General features: G+C 37.8%; 1 protein-coding gene and 1 long non-coding RNA gene across 12 annotated transcripts in view; one reads left to right on the top strand and one right to left on the bottom strand.

The window, feature by feature from the left end:
* Positions 1-16879, top strand: part of LOC148127958 (uncharacterized) — a 28278-nt gene extending 11399 nt beyond the window's left edge. Inside the window, exons 3-5 of one of the 3 annotated variants that reach the window (XR_015740732.1) lie at positions 14198-14338; positions 15834-15997; positions 16772-16879. This is a non-coding gene — a long non-coding RNA (uncharacterized LOC148127958). Of the gene's footprint in view, positions 1-14197; positions 14339-15833; positions 15998-16238; positions 16330-16771 lie in introns of those variants that run through there. The other 2 variants (XR_015740733.1, XR_015740734.1) reach the window with 2 other exon arrangements.
* The window catches only part of ZNF385B (zinc finger protein 385B), a 250822-nt gene that overhangs the window by 30538 nt on the left and 198919 nt on the right, over positions 1-21365 (bottom strand). For all 9 annotated transcript variants that reach the window (XM_087919880.1, XM_087919881.1, XM_026696968.2 and 6 more), the window contains one exon: positions 17789-17899. In XM_087919880.1, coding sequence (XP_087776006.1) covers positions 17789-17899 — 111 coding nt within the window. The remainder of the gene's footprint in view (positions 1-17788; positions 17900-21365) is intronic.

The following is a 21365-nucleotide window of genomic DNA, read 5'->3' as shown; positions in this document are numbered from 1 at the left end:
GTTCGCAAAGGTAGGTTGTTGCAAAAGGCAGCAACTTTTTGAATGCTTCCTCATGTGCAATTTTGAAGGCCTTTGCAGGTGTTGACATCCAAAAATGTGAAAGATCTGCTTTGTTTTCAAATGCAATCTGTGCTTCATTACTGCATCGAAGCTCAAGAAGTGACTCTGCCAACCCTTGAGGCTCTTCTGGTACAGCACAAATTTCACATTTAAAGGGGTCTACAATCCAACTGACAGCATGTGAATCAAGATCTGGAAAGTAATCAGAGAACCGCTCTTTGAGTTTAGTAAGATGCCTTATAACTGTATCCTTGATGTCTTCAAAAGTAATATTTTCACAATCTTCCAAGAACAAAGCTAACGTTGAAAAGGTAGCTATCTTTTTCTGTTCAACTTTTTGCCTCCAATATGAAAGCTTTGATCCAAATGCAGAAATCTTTTCTCTGGCTGAAATTATATTTATGTTTTTTCCTTGCAATTCTTTGTTCAATACATTAACATGCTCAAACATATCTGCTAAATATGCAAGATGTGCAACCCACAAGGGGTTTGTAAACTTCTCTGCAAGAACATGCTTTTTCTCAACCATAAAACTTTCAAGTTCAGTTTTGAGAGCCCACACTCGGTTCAGAACATTTCCACGTGAGAGCCACCTCACTTCAGTATGATAAAGTAGGTCTGTATATTCAGCATCACCAGCTTTACATAATTCACGAAATAATCGCGTGTTTAGTGCATGTCCTTTGACAACATTGACAATCTTCATAACATCATGCATGACGGCCTCTAATGTAGGTTCCAAATGTTTCACAAGCAGAGCCTGGCGATGGATAATACAGTGGTTTACTTCAACTTTTGGGTTCTCTCTCTCACAAAAGCCACAAAACCATTAACATGACCCAACATAGCTGGAGCTCCATCAACAGACACAGCAAGGCAGTCTTCCCACTTTAAATTGACGTCATTAAAGTATTCATTAACTTTATTGAAGATATCAATTCCACGAGATCGCAAGTCAAGAGGAGAACAAAACAACAATTCCTCTTCAATTAAATGTAAACCTTTGTAGCGGATATATACCATCAGCTGAGAATTACTACTAACATCCGTAGTCTCATCTAGCTGAATAGCAAAGTATTTACTCTCTTTTACTGAGGAAATAACTTGTTGCCTCACATTTTTGCTAAAATAGAAACTCTTTCTTTAACAACTCTTGCAGACAAGGGCACACAATTTAGTTTCTTGGCTTCATTCTGACCACACATAATCTCTGCCATTTTCAAAGCTGCTGGTTTAACCAAATCCTCACCAATAGTATAAGGTTTTTTGTTTCGGGCAATCAACCAGGCCACTTCAAAGCTAGCCTTGGATGCTGAACATTGACTGAATGTACCTCTAAAGCTGCTGTCCAATCTTTGTCTTTTGACAGACATTTCCAAATTGACAAAATATTCCCGTGGTTTTGAAGCCAGATGTGGGTGCAAATTATCCAAGTGTTTCTTCAATTGACTCTTTTTCAAAGATTCTGCAGTCAGTACTTTCAAACAAACAACACACTGTGGTTTCATTATTCCTTTGTCGTCAATTTGGGTAAACCCATAATCAAGGAATTCTTCCTGGTATATTCTTTTTCTAATTGATGTCATCTGAAGGGTGAAAAAGACAATGATTGGAAAAGTTGTAACCCTGACTGACAGGCTGTGTACCGAATTAGCAGGATGCACCAAATTTAATAAAGATGTGCATTATTTTTACTGGAACATATTGCACACCAGCCATGGGGTGGTATATAATAAAGGCAGTTTCTGTGCACTGAACATAACGCGTGCACACACACACAGCTTTACAGCTGTGTAAAATGCAGCTGCAGCTGCTGAAGATCAAAGCCCCGGATTTGGCAAGTGTGTGTGTGATGTCGTGCTCCTCTCAAGGAAAAGAAACGGGGCAGAAAGAGAGAAAGGAAAGCCTCCAAGCCAAAACTGCTCCGGGTGCCATCCTGTCCCTGAGTCACTCCAGGAGAGTCCCTGAAAGAAGACGAGGTAGCTGGCCCAGTCACCTTTCCCTGGCCGCGGCGTGGTTTTGAGGCCAGCAAATGAAAGTTTGCGGAGACTTTGAAACTGCAGCTCTGACTCCACAAGGGAAGATGGTTGCACAAGATCTGTCGTCCCCCCCCACACACACACACACCCGCCGCCTTCCCCCCTGTATCCAGCTGAGTCAAGGCTGGCCACCAGTTCGCACTCGCACCAAGCGGAGCTGCCACCCCTGACTCCTCCGCGAAGGCACGCACGCGCGCGCACGCAAGTCGGAGACCGCTGGTCTTGCGAAGGGAAGCCAAGGCAGCGTCAGAAAAATGACGCCCCCCCCTCCCGGCCTCTCCCCCTCCCCGGCCACCTCAGGCTGCTGACACATAATTTGGAGGTCGAGGCGGGAGGAGGTGCCCTCCCCCCCCCCGCGGCTGGGAAGAAGGCGGGATAGCTCGCTCCAGGGAATGAAATGTCACCAGGCTTCCCGAGGGCTTCTGGGAATTTTCTCGGGGCCAAGGCGGCAGTTGCAGGTGCCTCTTCGCTTCCTGTGTGCCTGGCAGTGATGAGAGGCTTCGGGGAGGGAGCCGGGCTGGCTGGCTAGTTGGCAGGCAGGCAGGGCCTGGGGGCGAGGAAGCGGGAAGGGAGGATGATATTTGGGAGCCACGGTGACACAAACTGCGCGCGAAAAGCGTGCGGTCATCGCAGCGCGGGGGAAAGCGTCCCTTTTCCCAAAATGCTCTGCCCTATGCCAGAAGCTCGCCTTCCCCTAAAAAACGGGCGGCGCGGCTCTTGCAGAATCTAGCCTGGAGTCATTTCCGACCCAAGAAACAAGGGTGGGGTGGAGGGGATAAATTTGCCTCAAGCGTGTTTTAATAATTGCTGCTATGCCGATAGTTCCGCCATTCGCCAGCGCAACCTCCTCATTACCCCCAGATTTTCACTTTTACCCCATTTGGGGTAATTTACCCCTGTTCCCCGACCACTGCTATAGATGAACATATTTTCTTAATTTTGTGTATTTTACTGCAAGTACAATATGCAACTGGGTCATTTCTAAATTTTGAAAATGTAAAGGCATGTTTTTTGATGGACAAAAATTCTTTAAAATGATTTTCAATGGAGCATAAGGAGCTTAACTACAATTATTCTGAGATCATATGACTTTTAATTATTTTTTATTGGCCTCCTGAAATAAATCACTGTTTCTTTTAAAGGTAATCCTCATTTAGTGACCACCATTGGTACTGGAAACTCAGTCTTTAAGCTGAGCAGTCATTCAGTGAAACTGCAACTGAGCATATAATCTTACTTCAGCTTTCCTTTGCTTTATAGACCTGTGAAGATTGTAAATACAAAGACTGGTCACAAAGTTACTTTTTAATCATTGTCATAACTGCAAATGATTACTAAACAAGGTAATAGGATATGTACAGATTTTGTTCAGGTGTGATGGCTCAGCAGTTAAAGACGCTGAGCTTGTCAGCTGGACAATTGACAGTGCAGGTTCAAGACTCCAGCTCCTTGCAACTTGTGAGCTCCCATTACTTGCCCCAGCTCCTACCCACTTTGCAGTTCAAAAGCATGCAAATGCAAGTAGATGAATAGGTACCACTTAGGATTAGCAACAGAAGGCATAAAAAGACAAAAAAATAGAAATAGAAATTGTAAAGAAAAGAAATATGTAAAGAAGTGCCTTTACCCTTTATCAAGAAAAATACAAATAATTTTAACAACTTAGCACCTTTTCTTATAACATAGATATCTTCTTCTTGTATCCCATCCATCAACAAATCCTATCAAACCATCATTTGTTATGCAGAAAACTGCTGCATAAAATTTTGTTCACTGAAAAAAAATATAATGGCCCGCATGAATAAAAATATGAAAAACAGACATAAGAGTTACCTTTTCTTGATTCTCACTTTGAGATGTTTCTTTGTACCCTAATGCAACTTACTATTTTTTTCACTACACGATTTCCTTTCCTTCATCGCACAATAAAACAACACAGAGCAAATGTTTTACTTACGGCTGATACAGAAATAGTGATATAGATTAGAATTGCTGTGCTTTTAGTAATACATTGCTCTGAAATCTAGTCCCACTATTCAATGATGGAATCTTAACAAATATTATTATGTATACAGCCTGGTGCTTGCCTTCCTCAGCTGTGACTAGGCTCAATAATGACATGCAAATTAGCCAATTCCCACCCACTACTCTTGAAATATGCACAACATAAAATATCTGCCCATTATCCCTTTGATTAATCTGCCCTTTTAGCTTCACTCTAAGGCTGAGAAAAAGAAACACACATTCACAACTGAAAAAAAAACCCTAATCAAAGCATGAAATTACGTACAGAAAATAATCTATTTTCATAGTTATATTTTAGATTTGCTCTTCATAAACAATAGCTATTTCTTTTCAAACTAGTTCATATGGAAAAATGAAAACCTCTCAACTGTAAAATTTTATTTAAAGCTGAGGCTGATCTAAATGAAAATATCATATCCAGAAAGCATCGCTGATTGGGTCATTGTAATAGATGATTTCTTGTTTTGGCTAACTATAAAAATGTAATGTACACATATGAAACACAGCAATCTGCAACTATTAGGGAGAGATTTGAATATGATTTAATCCAGTTTCATTTTTGGACTAAATGAATAGGCTTCTAGTAGACTATGTAATCAATCAATTAATCTAAACTACTGGCTAGATCTGAGTAGATAATTTTGTTATCCTCTACAGGGAAGAAAAATGCCAGAGAGTTGTAAAGAAGGCAATACAGCAAGGAGAAGATTAAACTATTGGTTAATATCTTTATTGAATGTTGTTCACAATGTTGTTCGCAATGTTGTTCACAATGATTCTAGCTGACAGACTGAAAATAATCTTGCAAGAATTTATTCATGAGAATCAATGTGGGTTTCCGCCCCCCTTAACTTAGTTAAAGGACAATATTACAAATGTGTTGGACATTTGGGAATATTTAGAGGAACTTAATATAAAACAAGTTGCTTTGATCTTCTTAGATGCAAAGAAAGCCTTTGCATTTGAATTGGGGTTTTTTGTTCAAGCTATAATGAAATAATTTTGTCATCTACAAACATTGATATTCTGATCATTAGATTCAAAACTTCCAAAGTAATGACAATACTGTGTATATATAAATTTGATCAATAAATAACAGAACTATTGCAACAATTTAGCAAATTTATTTAAAAGAATAACGTCAAACTTTTGTGCCAGAAGGGGCATTCTCCAGAAATCAGATTTAGAACCTATCAACTCCAGCCACCATGTCTAATAGTCAGAGATGCTTGAAGTTCCAACTGAATCAGTGAAGCATGATAGATTTCTTGCATCTGCTCAATATGGGAAGAAAATAAAACGAAGACTTCTGTGGACAACATAATTATTAACTGAGTACAGTATTTGCAGGACTATATTTTGAGGACAAACATCAAAAATGTTAGGAAAGAAATTCTGCATGCAGTTTGGTAGTTGTGTACTTATGTTGTAGGATCCAGTCTGGGTCAGTCACTGGGACCAGAGGTTTTGTCTTCCAAATTTTCAGACTCATGCTGGAGCCCATCTTCTCTCTAGCAGTATGTGTGCTGTTCTGTATGTGGCATTTATATGGTGCTTGTTGTCAGTGGCTGTTTTATATGATGTATTATTGGATGTATTTTATATGATGTATTATTGGATGTATCTTTTTATATATGCCAACCTTGTTTAAATGTTTAACATTACAAAAAAATTCACATAACCGCTATTAATTTGTGTATTTGTTTTGTTTGAGTACAAAAACTGGGTTTCCTTTCAGTGTATTAGGTCAATGTTTTCTTTCCTGAAGCTGTGAATCAACTTGTCTGAATTCCAAACCTAAAATGGATTTGAGGCTATTTGAATTCATTCAAGTGGCACCTCCTTTTTTGCTGGTGCTCCTGCTTGTGCATATACATGCACATAGAGAGAGCAGGAGGAATCTTCAAAGCAGCTATGTGAAGCCCAGAGATCATGACTACTTTAATACTTCGATAAGCATACTTCACTTCTGCCAGCACACTTTGCAAAACATCCCTTCCAAATTCTTTATGCAACCCTATGTCACGATATATATTTTCCAGCACATCCCCCTCCTATTAATTATTAACAGCTGAAATTGATTTATGGAAAAATAGCAGATTGAGTTCTCTGATAGATTCAAGTTATTAAACTGACTAGAAAATGGGCAAAGTGCAAAGACCTACAAATGTCCCTGCCGTTTGCTTCCACCAAACACTGATAGAAAGGGGAAAAAAAGCCTAGGGCTTTAAAAAGACTGGATGAAATGTACAGAAATTAAGAAAATTGGAAATCTGAATAGTGAACAAAAAGGCCCTTATTTAAAGAGTGCTAACTACAGTCTGGAAAAACACTTGGCCTTTTCTATGTTTCCTACTTTCACTGCAGTTATATGTCCCTTATGGTCAAATTTCAAACAAAGTGGAGATTTTGCTAAATGGCTTATTATGTGCCTATCAAGTAACACCTACATTCTGGAAAACAATCACCCCTATATGATGCCTCAGATGAAAGGGCTTCTGAGGAAGCGGCTGCTTTACTTTAGTGCATTTTCAGTGCAGCTCTTTTTACAATGCAAAACCAAATTTGGGGAGGTCATTAAAGCAGACTGCAATATGTGAATATCAGCAGTAATTCAATTCTGTTTGTCTCTCTTGAGGGGGAGCTGGTGACAGTCATTCTACCTGTGTGGGTTTTTTTTTGAGAGGGTGGGTATATTCTCCCATATTACAGAGAACTGAATCTTATGGAATCCTTCAAGGTTGCTGCGTGCAGGCCCATCCCGTCGTTTCCACAGATCAATCAGGCCCGCAGTATTATTATTTTTTTCAACTGACTAACTGGTGGGCTTCTGACTGTGTCTCTCTAGGGGGCTAGGGCTTTGACAGAGGGTTTTTGATAGTTTTCCAAGTAGAAGATAAAATCTTTAATCAATTTGCAGAGAAAATAGCTCTCAGTTCTGGTTCCTCTACACCTCCTTGACCCTCATCATATTATTTCCACCTATTTTATTTGTATTCACATTAGACATGCAGTCTTAGAGCAGTGGGGAATAGAGTGAGGGGAAATGCCATAAAGTTATTTTATTTTTGTAAAGAAGGAGACAAAGACATTTTTTTTAATTAATTCACAGCCAGATACGTGGGATTTGTGCAGGAGTGTGTTGACCTGTGGATGGTGCCCAAGAGATGCAATTTGTATATAGAAGGGAAAGGCTGATTGCTTGCTTTCCTCAGGAATGAAGCATTAATTAACTGTGGACTGATATGCCCGAAATTCAATTGGTACAAATATTAACATAGATCAGAGAATGGAAAGAGAAGAGGAAAGAATTCTGATATGGAGCCTCTCTTTTTTCGCTGATTGCTCTCTGATGCCCACTTGGTTGGAGATACTAAAACAGAGTGCAGAAAGAACCATCAATTATCTCTGCCTGGAGGGTGTGGAAGGAAGATCAGCGCTGCCCACCATCTTCTCTCTACCCCAATTTTTATTGCCTCTTGCATTTGCTGCCCCTTGCATTAACTAATTAATGTGAAACAGATTATTAGTGAAAATAAGGTGAACACAGGAAGCATAGCCAGATCAATGTTGCAATAGGTTAACTGTTTCAAATGAAAAACGGAAAGCTTTTGTTAAAGGCTCTGTTAAATAGCTGGTTTTGAAGATAACTTTCAGCATATTATGCCCCTGCAGCCTGTAATCATGTAATATTTCTGTCATGTTGGAACTGAAGCGTTCATCATTTTGTCAGCTCTGCTTGTAAAGCAGAGAATTACCTTCACAGACTTCTCGAGATTTATGCTTTTAATTACCTCCTATCTGCTTCAATACCTTCCAAACTTAAAGAATCAATATAAATAGACTTTTTGAGGGCCAGGGCACATTTGACAAAAATCCAGCTACACAACTGACAGACATTTGACATTATTTGACATTATTGATTCTTTTCCAGGATTTTAGTACCAGCTGTCATTTAGTAGTAGTAGCTGCTGTTTAAATCTGACTATTAGAAATAGTGCAGGCAATGAATATCTAGAAATTAACCATTTGTAACAATTGTTGGAATATTAAACTATTGTTCCATTGTTTTAAAGGCTCCTCCATATGCATTATTTAGTACTGGGCCTCAGCTTAGGGTTAGCTGAGGGGTTTCCAAACCTTTTCAAGCTCAGAATATGTTAGTTTAAAAAAAAAAGAATCATGGTACACTTGATCAAGATGCAAAGCAAATTAGCAGTTATGTAATGATTTCTTTAAAAAATTGGGGAACTTTACAAAGTTCTTATGGAACTCTATGATTCCAGTGAAGATAATTTGAAAATCACTGGGAATGAGACTCCTACTCATTTTGTTTTCAATCTTACATGCTAGATATCTTTCTTAAGCCCCATTGCATGTAGCGCTACATGTGCACCTATTAGTACACACCTATTAGTACACAGCTACATGCACATCTATTAGTACATAGTTGATATTGCCAGCTTTGCCTGCACCAAACACCTTTTGAGAAGGTAGGGTGCCAAACTGAGGTCTCCCTGCTTCCTTCTTTAAAGTCTGACTGGCATTTTCATCCCATTCATTTATTTAGTGAGTGTATAAGCAAAAGAATTTGTGGACTGCAATGAGTTATATTTTTCCATTACTTGACATTATAGAGGTGTTTCAAAGCCATTTGGCTTTTGACAAAACAGCTGAGGCAGAGCATAGCTGTCATATGGCAGATGGTAATAAAGCTGTACGTTCTTGAAATTGAGCTAGTTGTGATTGTTTTCTCCTCTCTTTTTATTTGAACTACTCTGTTGGTGAACACACAAAAAAGCATAGAAACATAACTAAGGTTTGAATAAAGTCTGCTGTTTAGAGTAAGACTAAAGATTTTCTCTATATTTTAAGTATTAGTTCTGGCCTAATATTTTATTAGAGAAACAAGTTATGAAGAAAGAAAATTTACAAAGAAACAAAATTCGACGTCTAGATCTACAACTTCGGTCATGACGCCGAAAGCGGTGTGGGCGACACTAGCAATCTACGCATCGGAACGAGAGTAGGAACGAAGCATTCAGGCCGATGCCTAGCGTATGCATTTCTATCGCGTACTCGCACTCGTAATCGTATCATCATGTACAATTTTTACAAAAAAGCATAGCATACTGCTGGAAAACCAGTTTATTCCTACTTTATTATTTTATGCATTTTTCACGTATAAAAAGTGTACCTGCTTTGTATATGCCACCCCCCTACTTTTTGGGCTTGAAAATTTTGGAAAAAAGGGGTGGCTTATACATGGGGAAATACGGTAATTATTTCTTTTTCTAGGCAATCATATCCTCATATACTATTTTTTATTTCCTTTTCAATTTCTGCTTCTTAATCTCTAGATACCGATCAGTATTTTTTCTTTTTCCAGGACCAGTTGATTGGTTCTTCTTGTAGTTCACAGCACTCCTGGGAACCTTTTCCAACATTTTAATATTTAACATTAACCCTGATTTTTTGCTTTCAATTTTTACTTTCATAATGAGCTGAGTCTTTACCTGTGGCCTAATCTTAACTGCTTTTTTTTAATTTCAAGAGAGTAGCTTCTTATTCATTGAAAAGGTTAATCAGAGGAACAATAATTTGATCTGATACACCTATTGACCTTAGTGTGCTATATTCTGATGAGAGCTATATAGTAGCTCTGCTGTGGTCAATAAAGGAAATTTCTTCATTAAATTATCTTATCATCTCCATTATCCATCTTATCTTCTCTATCTCATTTGGTGTATGTTTGTCTGTTGCTCTGATATTTCTCTTTCCACACATATAGTTCTATTCTTCATTGGAAGACATAGGACAAAATGTTGCTTGTGTGACAAACTGGTACAATGAATTGGTGAAGCGCATGTTCTCTTGTATTGCCTTTCTTTGATATAGGCATTTATACCAATCTTTCCTAATCTCTAGAACAGGGATGTCAAACTCCCAGCCCATGGGCCAGATGCATTAGCGCTGGCCACACCTACCCCTAGTTTAGCAAAGGGGGAGGAGTTGTGATACATCACGTGACAATGTGTCATCGCGAGTTTGACACCCATGCTCTAGAATATAAGTTTTGCTGTATATCTGTGGATATAAAAGTGTTAGCACTTAAGGTGCTTCTTTTCCTGCAGCTTGAAAGAGTTCAATGCTTGTTGGATTTGCCTCTGTGCTTTTTTGTTTGAGAATTGTGCTCTATCAGAAAGTCCATTATTAGAATATACCTCATTTTCTAGTGAAAACAGTTCCATACATATTCATTCATTCATTCATTCATTCATTCATTCATTCACTTTCTCTCTCTACATACGTTTCTGTCATTTGGCTCTGTTAGATCCCTTTTATGATTAGACTAACTTAGTCACACATTTTCCTCTAATTCTTCTAAAAATATCTCATTTTCCTTTCCTGTTATTTTTTTTTTGTACTTATTTGCGGGCATTCTTTATTGCTATATCTTTTATTGTCCTTTCTTGCTTGATGTTAAAAATCTGCATTCTATCCTGAATCCTTCTTGCTGCCCAAGGCTTTCTTTCATCTTTTGTTTTTCTCTGGTTATTATGATAGCTTGTTCTGAAAACTAGTTGGATCTTTTTTTTTTCCTTTGAACTTTTGTTCCCTCTCTATCCCTCTTATCTGCCCATGGGCTTCTTAGTTTCTTCTTTGCATAAATTAAAAATCTTCAATGTGTGCATTATATTGATTTGATATTCTGACTAAATGCCCTCCAAATTAAATCCTGCTGGCACAGGTACTGTCTTTAATTTTTTAAGTTTAACTGGTACTTTTTACACCAATAATTCATGGTCTGTTCCATAATCTGCACCTGGAAATCACCTGGCTGATCAGATTGTACTTCCTTAACTTCTGTTTCCTATTATATAGTTAATTTAATTGTGATATTGTCCATCTATTTATGTTCAGGTGTAAGGACTACTTTTAAGTAGCCTGAAGTAGAAGTGCTTGGCAATGAAGAAATAATTTGCTATATAAAACTCTATTAACTTACCTCCTGCCTTACTATGTTTATCTAGTCCAAATCTTCCTGTGATTCTAGGTTCTTCTGTTTCTGGCATTCTAATATCCCATTTGCACTACTATTTTTTTCCAGCTGTTGTCTTTATCACCACTAAGTCACAGAATCAGTGTTTTTCTCCATCGTGTCTGTAGTAGAGATAAATTTGTATAATAATCAAAGTGGCCATTCACTTATTTTCTCGATAGGATCTTCTTGTTTATGGAATTATAAAATCTTAAACTTATTTAAAGAAACTGACACCAAATCAATTAAATCAGTTGTAATACTTTTTTTTTATTTTGCAGTGGAAGCAAGAAAATAAACGTTTACTTTTAAAAACAGCATGCTAATACGATATATTTAAAAAAGAAAACTTACACAATATCAAGATATATTTATATAGCCATCTATCAAAACTTCATTAAGTGGAATGAATTGCAACTTTAAAAAAATATCTTTCCTACATATCCTCTCCTGAGGGGACTTTACTTGTTCTGGTCCTAATACCAAGGGAATAATTAATAAATTATTACTTTATACTTAATTATATTTAATACTTTAATTATTAATAGAAGTCAGCAAAGGCTTGTTAAGAACAGGTCAAGCCAAACAAATCTTATTACCTTCTTTGATAAAGTGACTACATTTGTGGACCAAGGAAATGCTGTAGTTACAATATACTTAGATTTCATTACAAGTCTTGATAAAGTAGGGCATAGCCTACTTCTTCATAAGATGGAATAAGATGGAATAGGATGGAACAAAGCAGGATAGGCAATACCACTAGCAGATGGATCTGTAGTTGACTAACCACCTGTGTTCAGCATGAAGTATTCAACGACACTCAAGATTCAGAAGGATCTTAACAGAGTTGGACTGTAACCAACAATATATAGTTTAGTGATAAGAAAAATAATGTTCTGCACTTAGAAAAAAACAGATGCACAGGTACAGAATAGGCAGTATCTGCCTTAGCAGTATAATTGGGTTCTAGGTATCCTGGTGGACTACTACTTAAGTTTGAGTGTGCAACAGCTGGTAAAAAAGTCAACACATTCCTAGGTTGCCTCAACAGCGGAATAGCATCAAGGTCAAGGGAAGTGACAGCACTGCACTATACCACACTGGTGAGGCCACATTTGGAATGCATCCAGCACAACAATGGTCACAACAATATAAAAAAGATGCTGAGGCCCCAGAAAGAGGAAACAGATGATAAGGGAGCTTAAATGTATGAAAGGGGCCAGGTATGTTTAGATAAACAAAGAGAGGGAAGATATAATAATTGTCTTCCAGTACTTGAAGGGCTGTCACAGAAAACTGACTGTCAATTTATTCTTCATAGCACTTGAGGTTAGGACAAGAAGTAATAGGTAAAAGCTCATCAGAGGGAGATCCAATCCAGAAATAAAATTTCCTGATGGTAAGAATTTGTACGCAATGAAACAGCTGCTACCCAGATTTGTGGGTGATCTATCACTGGAGATTTTCAAGAAAATATTGGACAACTATTTGTCCAAGATGATCTGAACAGTTCCACCTTTGGTAGGGGATTGGACTAGAAGACCTCCAAGATCCCTTCCTGCCCTATGATTTTATTTATTCTATGAATAATCAAGTTTATAAAACCCTTCAGGTCAACAGGGTAGGGGCCAACAAAACCACGTTAAACATTTTGTTGTTGTTTTGTTAGTTGTCTACAGTAAATCAGGAATAGAAAGGAGTAGGAAGGGTTTGGAAGAATAGAAAAACATTAATAAGGAGAATGATAGAATATGAAAAACATTGATCCTGTAGAAGATATTATGATCCTGTGATGATCAATTGCCAGTTGATGTGCCCTGATTTTCATATTGCATCCAACCCTAAAGCTTTTTCACCATGTTTACTGAAAATTTATGCACAATTTCCCATTATTATTAAAGTATTCAAAATAAGTTAATATTAACACTGAGTAACAAAAGCTTATGTTTATGCCATTTCAACTGAGATTTTGTTGTTGGAAATCATTCCATGAAGTGGTATGGCAGGACTTATAACTACTTAGTTAATGACCTTTAAAGTTACAACAGTATTGAAAAAAATGACATGACCGATTTTCACACTTACGATCTTTGCACATCCCCAAATATATATATAATGGTTGCAGGGGGTCATCACCTTTTGTGAACTTCAGGCAAGAAAAGTCAATGGGAAGCCAGAGTGACTCAATAAACATGTTACTAATTTAACAACTGCAGTGATTCACTTAACAACTGTGGCAAGAAAGGTTGTAAAACAGGACAACACTCAGTTAACAACTGTCTTACTTAGTAGTGGAAATTTGGGGCTCAATTGTGGTTGTAAATCCAGGACTACCTGTATAAACCTAAGTCTTAACACAATTCATTATAGCATAATATAAACTATGGTTTGACCTATAATATTAGGTCAATCCAAAATCAGCACGGCATGTGTAAAAATCTGAAACTCTGTTCCCAAACCCAGGACAAAATATGAAATCCTAATTCTGTTACTATGTAAGTAGACAGCACTGAATTTAGCATAGACTGCCAGTTATTTTTAAAATCTTGGAATAGTGTTGCTTTGTGATGAAGCACTGTGGCTTCCAGCAAAGTTGTTCACAAAAACAAAACAAAACAAAACAAACAGCTAAATACCCTGAGTTTCTTTGTTTGGCATTCTTCGGAAGCCTAGTACATATTACAGAGTGATCAGACATATCAAACACTCGTAAACAGAAATATTTTGAACTATTTCTGGTTTGGAGGATGCTGTCAACCCACCCCCAGAATACTACTGTGCTGTTCTGTGCAGGGGAATAGAATGTATTCTCCACACCTCTGTCCCTTAGTGAAACATACCTGGAAGACATATGTATCTGAAATCATTTGCTGAACAGAATGGCAAGCCTCTCAAAAGAAAAAAGAAAAAAAACAGAGACAACATGGCCGCCTCATAAAATTTTATACATCCCTCACACTTTAAGTTTTTGGTCAATTATTTTCCCATTATTTACTTGCTTCGTAAAACCTTCTGTTTCCTCATCTTTTAGGGGATGCTTTTGCCCTTGATCCCCTAAAACAGGGGTCCCCAGCCACCGGTCCGTGGACTGGGACCGGTCCGTGGAACATTTCCTACTGGGCTGCCAGTTTGCTGGGTGCTGCCATCTTGTTTGATGAGAAAGTGCTTCCAGGTGAGCTTTTCCGGTTGGAAAGTGGCGTTTGGGTGCTGAAAGGGGGGGGCTTCGAATGAAACTAAGGCGCGAGGCTTCTTTCAGCACCCAAGGCAAGGCGAGCCGAGCGACCGTCCCGAAGCTGTCCCGAAGTGAAGCCCATCGACAAAGGTACAAAGGAGGAGTTGAAGGTGGCGGAGAGAAGCGGGGGATGGCTGGCTGGCCGGTCGCTCGGCTCGCCTTGCCTTGTCATGCGTGCTGATGCTGGTACCGGGCTGCGGATCATTTTGTGATGCCAGTACTGGGCTGTGGCACAAAAAAGGTTGGGGACCACTGCCCTAAAAGGTCTAAGAGTTGGTTACTCAGGTCATCTCAACTTTTAATTCATAGCTGTGATTCTATAGAGTTGCAGTCTAGTTCTTTGTGTCACTTTTCACATCTGTATTACTGTAGTAAACAGTATTAATGGCAATCTCAGTAAGAAGCCCGGTGCTATTTTAAATGTACTACACAAGGTAATTAATTGCCTGGAGGTTAACTGCTGAAATAAAAATGTTAATTAGATGGAAACCTTTTTTGTACTTTTAAAATACTTTCCTTACAACAACAGAACACATGAGAATGTATTTAAGCATCCTTTGGGCTCTATTGTAGAGTTATATTTAGGTGTTCATCTAAGTTATTCCTTCTAATATGATATAAGCCAAACGTGTTCAAAGTACAACTCTTATTTTGGCTGATGCAAATATTTGAACTAGAGATGGGCAATCTTTTTTGGTCTAAAGTCTGATTCAACCTCATTGTGGCATGCTGAGGGATGTACTCCAATAGTGAGCAGGGTGAAACCTACATTAATATTTAACAAATTAAATGCATGAATAAATACATTAAAAATTCTGTTTCTAAATGGGATCAGCCAGCCACGTGTTTCTAAAAAGTCTAGAAAAAGATAATGAACATCTTAGATTCATCCAAAATATACTTTTCCTATTTTTGCATTCTTTAACAAAATGAATATAAATTTTGCTACTCTCTCTCTCTCTCTCTCTCCCTCCCTCCCTCTCTCTCTCTCACACACAAAGAGAGCTGTATTTTAGAAGAACAAAGAGAGAGCTTTATGTTTACCTAGATTCTGTCATTCCGACTGACTAATCTCTAAATAAGATAAATTTTGGATACACTACCAAAACAAAAATATAATGCACATATTCATATTATGTGAAACCATATTTTATGTTATTAAAGCCATTCTAGCACCATGTGAATCTATCCTTGTTTAGAATTAGCATCCTACATAAAAAAATGGGGAAAATTGTTTTCCAAACTTTTGCAGCCAAACCCCACCCTCTGGCCAGACATATTTATAGTAAGAAAGAATCATCAAGCCCACAAGAATTAGCGTGAGCAGAACAGTTTTCAGAAATGCTGCACAAAGGGTTAAGTGGAGGTGCAGATGGAGAAGAAACCTAAGGCAGCTCAGTGATTATTCTCAGTGGGCGCTTGCTAAATAGTACAGGACAGCAGGAAATAGAAGATGAATGAAATGGATTTGGGATAGACAACATCAACGTTGATGACCCACATCTTCCCTGGGCAGAATGGCCATGGAGAAAAATGCAGGACCCAGAAGTTGAACATATCTGCAATACCACAGATTTCCTAATCAGAATGGAATTACAGGTAGGTGACAATTAGGGTGACTTCAAATAAAATAATATTCAGTTTAGTGTGAATTGTAAATTGATACTAAGTTGTGTTTAATGCAACCGAAAATTCAGTTAATGTCTGCCTATGACATGCAGAATTGAGGCAAAGGCATGCGCGGGTTTGGATACTATTAATCTTTATATGTATAAAATGGAGAAAAAGAAAGATTCTGTTAGAGTACAAGCTTAAAATGATGAGGTTTATTACTTTACAGCAAAAATTTGATGTAATTAACAACATGAACGCGGTCCAGGAAAAGCTATAATAGGACAAGGTGTTGAAATGTTGAAAAGTAAATGGTAGCATTTTTGTTGAAAAGTAAATGGTAGCATTTTTTGGTTATATTTTACTTTATATAATTACTCTGTTTAAATTTAGAAATTTAATTTAGTATACATACTTTTTAATCTTGTAATATTCCATTCGTATACATATAAAATATTATGTTTACAATTTTTTTACTGCCTATTACTGAACTGGAAACAATTGCCATATTTTCCATAGAAATATCACTTCAAGTAGTACAGTTTTGAATAGTGACCTTTTCATGGGATTCATTAACCCACTAGTTATTTTCAAGACTTAGTTTTAGACATTTAGTGTCATGTTAAAGTAAAAGACAAATATAAAGATAGAACTTTGTCCATAAAACATATTTTAAAATATTATTTATTTATTACATTTATTTGGTTAGTATATAATAAACAAAATAATATTTTGATTACTTTCCCTTGCCTATTTACACAGGAGCAAACCTGAAGTCAAAAGAGAGAATAAACATATTTTGGATTGGATTGCTACCAAAACTATGTACTGTATTTAATTAAAAATCATTCTATACTGATTCTCTGACCATTTGTCTTATAAACTCATTCTCACCACAGCATTTCTGCCTGCAATTTAAAATTGATTGAAGTAGGAGGGAAAATGTATGCATTGTTAGTAAATTTTGCTTACTATACATGAAAGATTCATCTGTTCATGTTAATGCAGCCTGATAAACCTAGCATCTGACAGATACTGGAAGAACTACTCAATTTATTCTAAAAATGTAAATATTTTTATCTACGAATCAGTTTGGTATAATTGTTGAAATACCAGGACAGAAACCAGGATAATGGGAGTTCTAGTCCTGCCTGAGGCACAAAGGCAACTAGGTGACCTCGGGGCAAACCACCTCTGAAAATTTTGCCAAGAAAACTGCAGGGATTTATCTAGGCCAATCACCAGGAGTCAACAGAGTAACGGAGTTTGAAGGGACTCCGGGGGCCTTCTGGTCCAACCCCCTGCTGAGGCAGGAAACTCTATGCCATTTCAGACAAACGGTTGTCCAATCTCTTCTTTAAAACCTCCAGTGTTGAAGCATCCACAACTTCTGGAGGCAAGTCATTTCACTGATTAATTTTTCTAACTGTCATGAAATTTCTCCTGACACTTCCTCCAACTCTGTTATTCTAGGTTGTTTCTCTCCTTGATTAGTTTCCATCTACTGCTTCTTGTCCTGCCTTCAGGTGCTTTGGAGAATAGCTTGACTCCCTCTTCTTTGTGGCAGCCCCTGAGATATTGGAACACTGTATCATGTCACACCTAGTCCATATTTTCATTAAATTACACATACCCAATTCCAGCAACTGTTCTTAATATGCTTTAGCCTCAACTACCTTGACTCAGCTTCCTCTCTCCCTTCCTAACTCCCTCTCAACACACACACACACACACACACACACACACACACACACACGAACAGTAATCAAAAATACTCACATCAGAATTAAAGCGAAGTTGACAGACATTGCAGGAGATGACTTGTTTCTTCTTTAGAGGGAGTGATACGCCAAATGTGTGGTTTATGACAGCTTTTTGCACTGGGTCCATCTAGAAAACAAATAATAGCATATCGATATTACAAAAAAGTCTTATGTTTCTGAGAAATGTATGTTTTTAAAGAAAGCTCTAAATCGGACAAGCAAGTAATGACTGCAGTGAGCTTACTTATTTGATTTTCTATCTGGCTTTTCTGTTGTGGCAACTTCAAAGCAGCTTATCATTTTTTTCTGCTGCTTTACCTTTTGTGCTAAAGAAAATTGGTTCTCATAAGGAATATTTGTCACATGGCATTACTATAATCCCTTCCTGCCCTGCTGGAGCTGATGGTGTTTGAAAGCCGGTGGTGGAGGAAAATCTTCTCCATTTGGTGTTGGGGGATGTCAGTCTCCTTATCTCCAGTCCTTGCTCTGGAAAACTCAGGAATTCATGGCCTTCATGACATCCATGGGCTTGTCTGAAGTCATCTTTAGGCCAATTCTTATGGGCAGTCATAATTTAGATCTTGTGTTTGCTTTAGAAATCTTATATATCTGGAAATGGAGAGGTTTTTCATTATTCTATTGCCATGATTGGATCAAGCCTTACAATTAAGAGTAACACATGATAATCATGGGGCAACGGGCCTGATTTGGATGGCCCATCCCCGGTGCCTAATGGATCCTGTTGGTGAGTTTCCCAGCTCACTGGCAAACAGTTTAGTTTAGTGCCTGGTAGATCACTGATATTGGGAACCGAACTGGATACTGGAGTCTACTGCCCACAAACAGCCTCTTTCTAGTGCAATTTCCTGGCTAGCAACGTGGCTGCTGAGACTCTCTGGAAAACGAAACATCAGAAGCAACACTTGAAATGCTGAAGAAAGACAAAAAGTACATTCAACCAATCTCAAGTATGTAACTATGTTGGGACCTACACTGTGGCATTAGGCAAGTGAAACACATTTATTTTTCCTTCTTTATTGAAGTGGCAGACTATTGTCAAGTGGACCTGATTAACTTTACTAACTCTCTTTAAGAAGGAGTCATTAGACAGATTGCTCATCTGGCCAGTATAATTATTTGCACAGCACTTCGACAGCAAAGTCATTTTGGCTCTTAATGGACAAAATCTGTATTGGTGGCTAGCCCAGTTGTCTGTAATTCTTTTTGCACTGTGAGTTCTGAGAAAGTAAAACAAGTGAAGTTCTGCTGAACTGACCTATCCTCTAGCACAGGAGTATCAAACTCCCAGCCCACGGGCCGGATGTGTCACACACTGGCCATGCCCATGCCCTTTTTTAGCAAAGGGGGAAAAAGTCCCGTTACATCATGTGATGTCGCCGTGATGACATGAGTTTGACACCCCTGATCTAGCACATGTAGGTTGGACCCCTGCTCAATCTTGTGGCCTTGAATAAATATTTGTTGGTCTCCAGCCTTTTGGGATTAAGATTGTTAAAATGGTGGTGACACATTACCCTGAGATGAGGATGGTGTAATGCAGTTCTCCTTGTCTGTCAGTCCTCTGAGGTAAGATATGACAGACACTAAAAGAAATACTAGAACTCTGATTAAATGTTATAAGCTATAATGATAGAATCTTGAAATCCTGACAGCTTTTCCCTCCCCCCCTTCTACCCATATAGAGTCAATGTTGGACAATTTTGAATTTCTTTTTCACTTTGCTGTTTTCTGAGCTATTTTATGTTTTACTAATGGTTGCCACATATCTCCTTTAAGTCAACACTACAGTTTTTCACACTGTCCTTTTATACTATTCAGCAATCAGTATTGAGGGGACAATTTTATAGTGGCTCTGTTCATTTCATATTGTAGTAGAGAAAGAGAGATCAGCCTGGGATTTCATAGGACGTGGTCCTCTCCCCATTTTTTTAACATTCATATGAAATCGCTGGGGGAGAACATTTGTAGTTTGTTAACGATACACATCATTACCCAGTTTGTGAAGGAGATGCTGTTGATATCCTATTCTGCCACCTGGAAACTGGATAAAACTGTAGTAGTAGAGAAAGAAACTTGACACAAATGAAAATAAGTAAGTATCATTGTAGAGAATTTGAGGGGATAAGTAAAATCCCCTCAAATTCTCTATAATGATGCAAGAGGATTGGCAGCATTTTGGTAGACATAGTAAAATTGGATGGTTGATGTTTAATATGCATAGCATGAGCTATGCAAAATTAAGAGCAAATCTCTCTCTCTCTCTCTATGTGAATTATATACCACCATATTTGCATACTAGACTCCCAACTGTTAAGATTATTAGAACATAAAAATATCACAATTAAAAGAAAATTCTTAATCATGACTATTTAATGTAACATAACAGGTCAAGGCAACTATCCCACCTCTACCCAAATTTCTATGGAACAAGTCCCTGCTGCATCCCTTGCCCTTTGGAGATATTCATGGTTCTCACTCTCCTACAGTTCCAGAAATGCCTTAAGACTGGTTTTTGTTCTTTGATCTAAATTAGGGTATCTGTAGAGCCTCCACTGAATCTTTTCTCTGAATGTTGGGATTGGTGTTTTGGCTCAGGCAATCTAATTCTCTGTGTTATACCATATATATGCTATCCAGAGTTCTTTTGGGGTTAGGTGACCTTAACAAATCTAATAAACAATTAGGTTTCAGGCAGGGATGGGATCCGACCAGTATAACTACTGGTTCTGTCACACAATTTACAACCTGCTTAGCTGCCCGGACAGCTGAGCAGTGCTGTGTACAAGTACGCAGCGGTTGGAAAAGCCCTTTTTTCCTGCTTTTTCAACTGCAGCTGTGTCATGCAAAGCAGCTGCGGTTGAAAAAGCAAGAAATAAAAGTCAGGTAAGAGCCCAGGTGGACAGGTGGTCCAAAACAGAGCAGACATAGAACCGGTTCTATGTATGCTCTCTGTCTGCTGCTCTTCAGAACTACCGGTTCTGCAGAGGTGGACAGAACCGGTAGAATCCCACCCCGGTTTCAGGGCTGTAATGTTATCCTACAATGGGATTTCCTAAACATGTTGCCATCATTTCTCTCTTCAATGTATTTTTAATGTACACATTTCCCTAAAATTTCAAACAACAAAATGAACAGAAATGAACAATAAAAATAGTACAATGAAGATATTTTAATAAAGACATACATAAAAAGTAAAGATTCTTCACATCTCCCTTGGGCACTCTACATCTCTCCAAACCGTGCCCTAGAACCCCAATAATTGTACATTTGATCTGCACCATTAAAAATGTAAAATTCTCTTTTCTTATATATATATATTTATTAAAACTTCAACAAGAAAGATAAAATCTAATACAAACTAATATAAAACAAAGAAGACAAAGAAAAAATAAGTACAAGAAAAGACAAAATTTCAAGAAAAACAGAAAAATATATAAAGAAGTGATTTCCCATATTCTTCACAGCAATTTTAACTGTATATTTCAGCCTCTATAAAATTACATATTACTCTTCTATAATATATCCTAATTACCCAAACCATTAATCATGTTCATTTTTTTTATTTCTATACA

The sequence above is a fragment of the Pseudonaja textilis genome, chromosome 1 (genome assembly GCF_049901715.1).
Source record: "Pseudonaja textilis isolate UNSWEBS1 chromosome 1, rPseTex1.2, whole genome shotgun sequence".
Taxonomy (NCBI): domain Eukaryota; kingdom Metazoa; phylum Chordata; class Lepidosauria; order Squamata; family Elapidae; genus Pseudonaja; species Pseudonaja textilis.
This window is presented reverse-complemented; position numbering and strand designations above follow the sequence as displayed.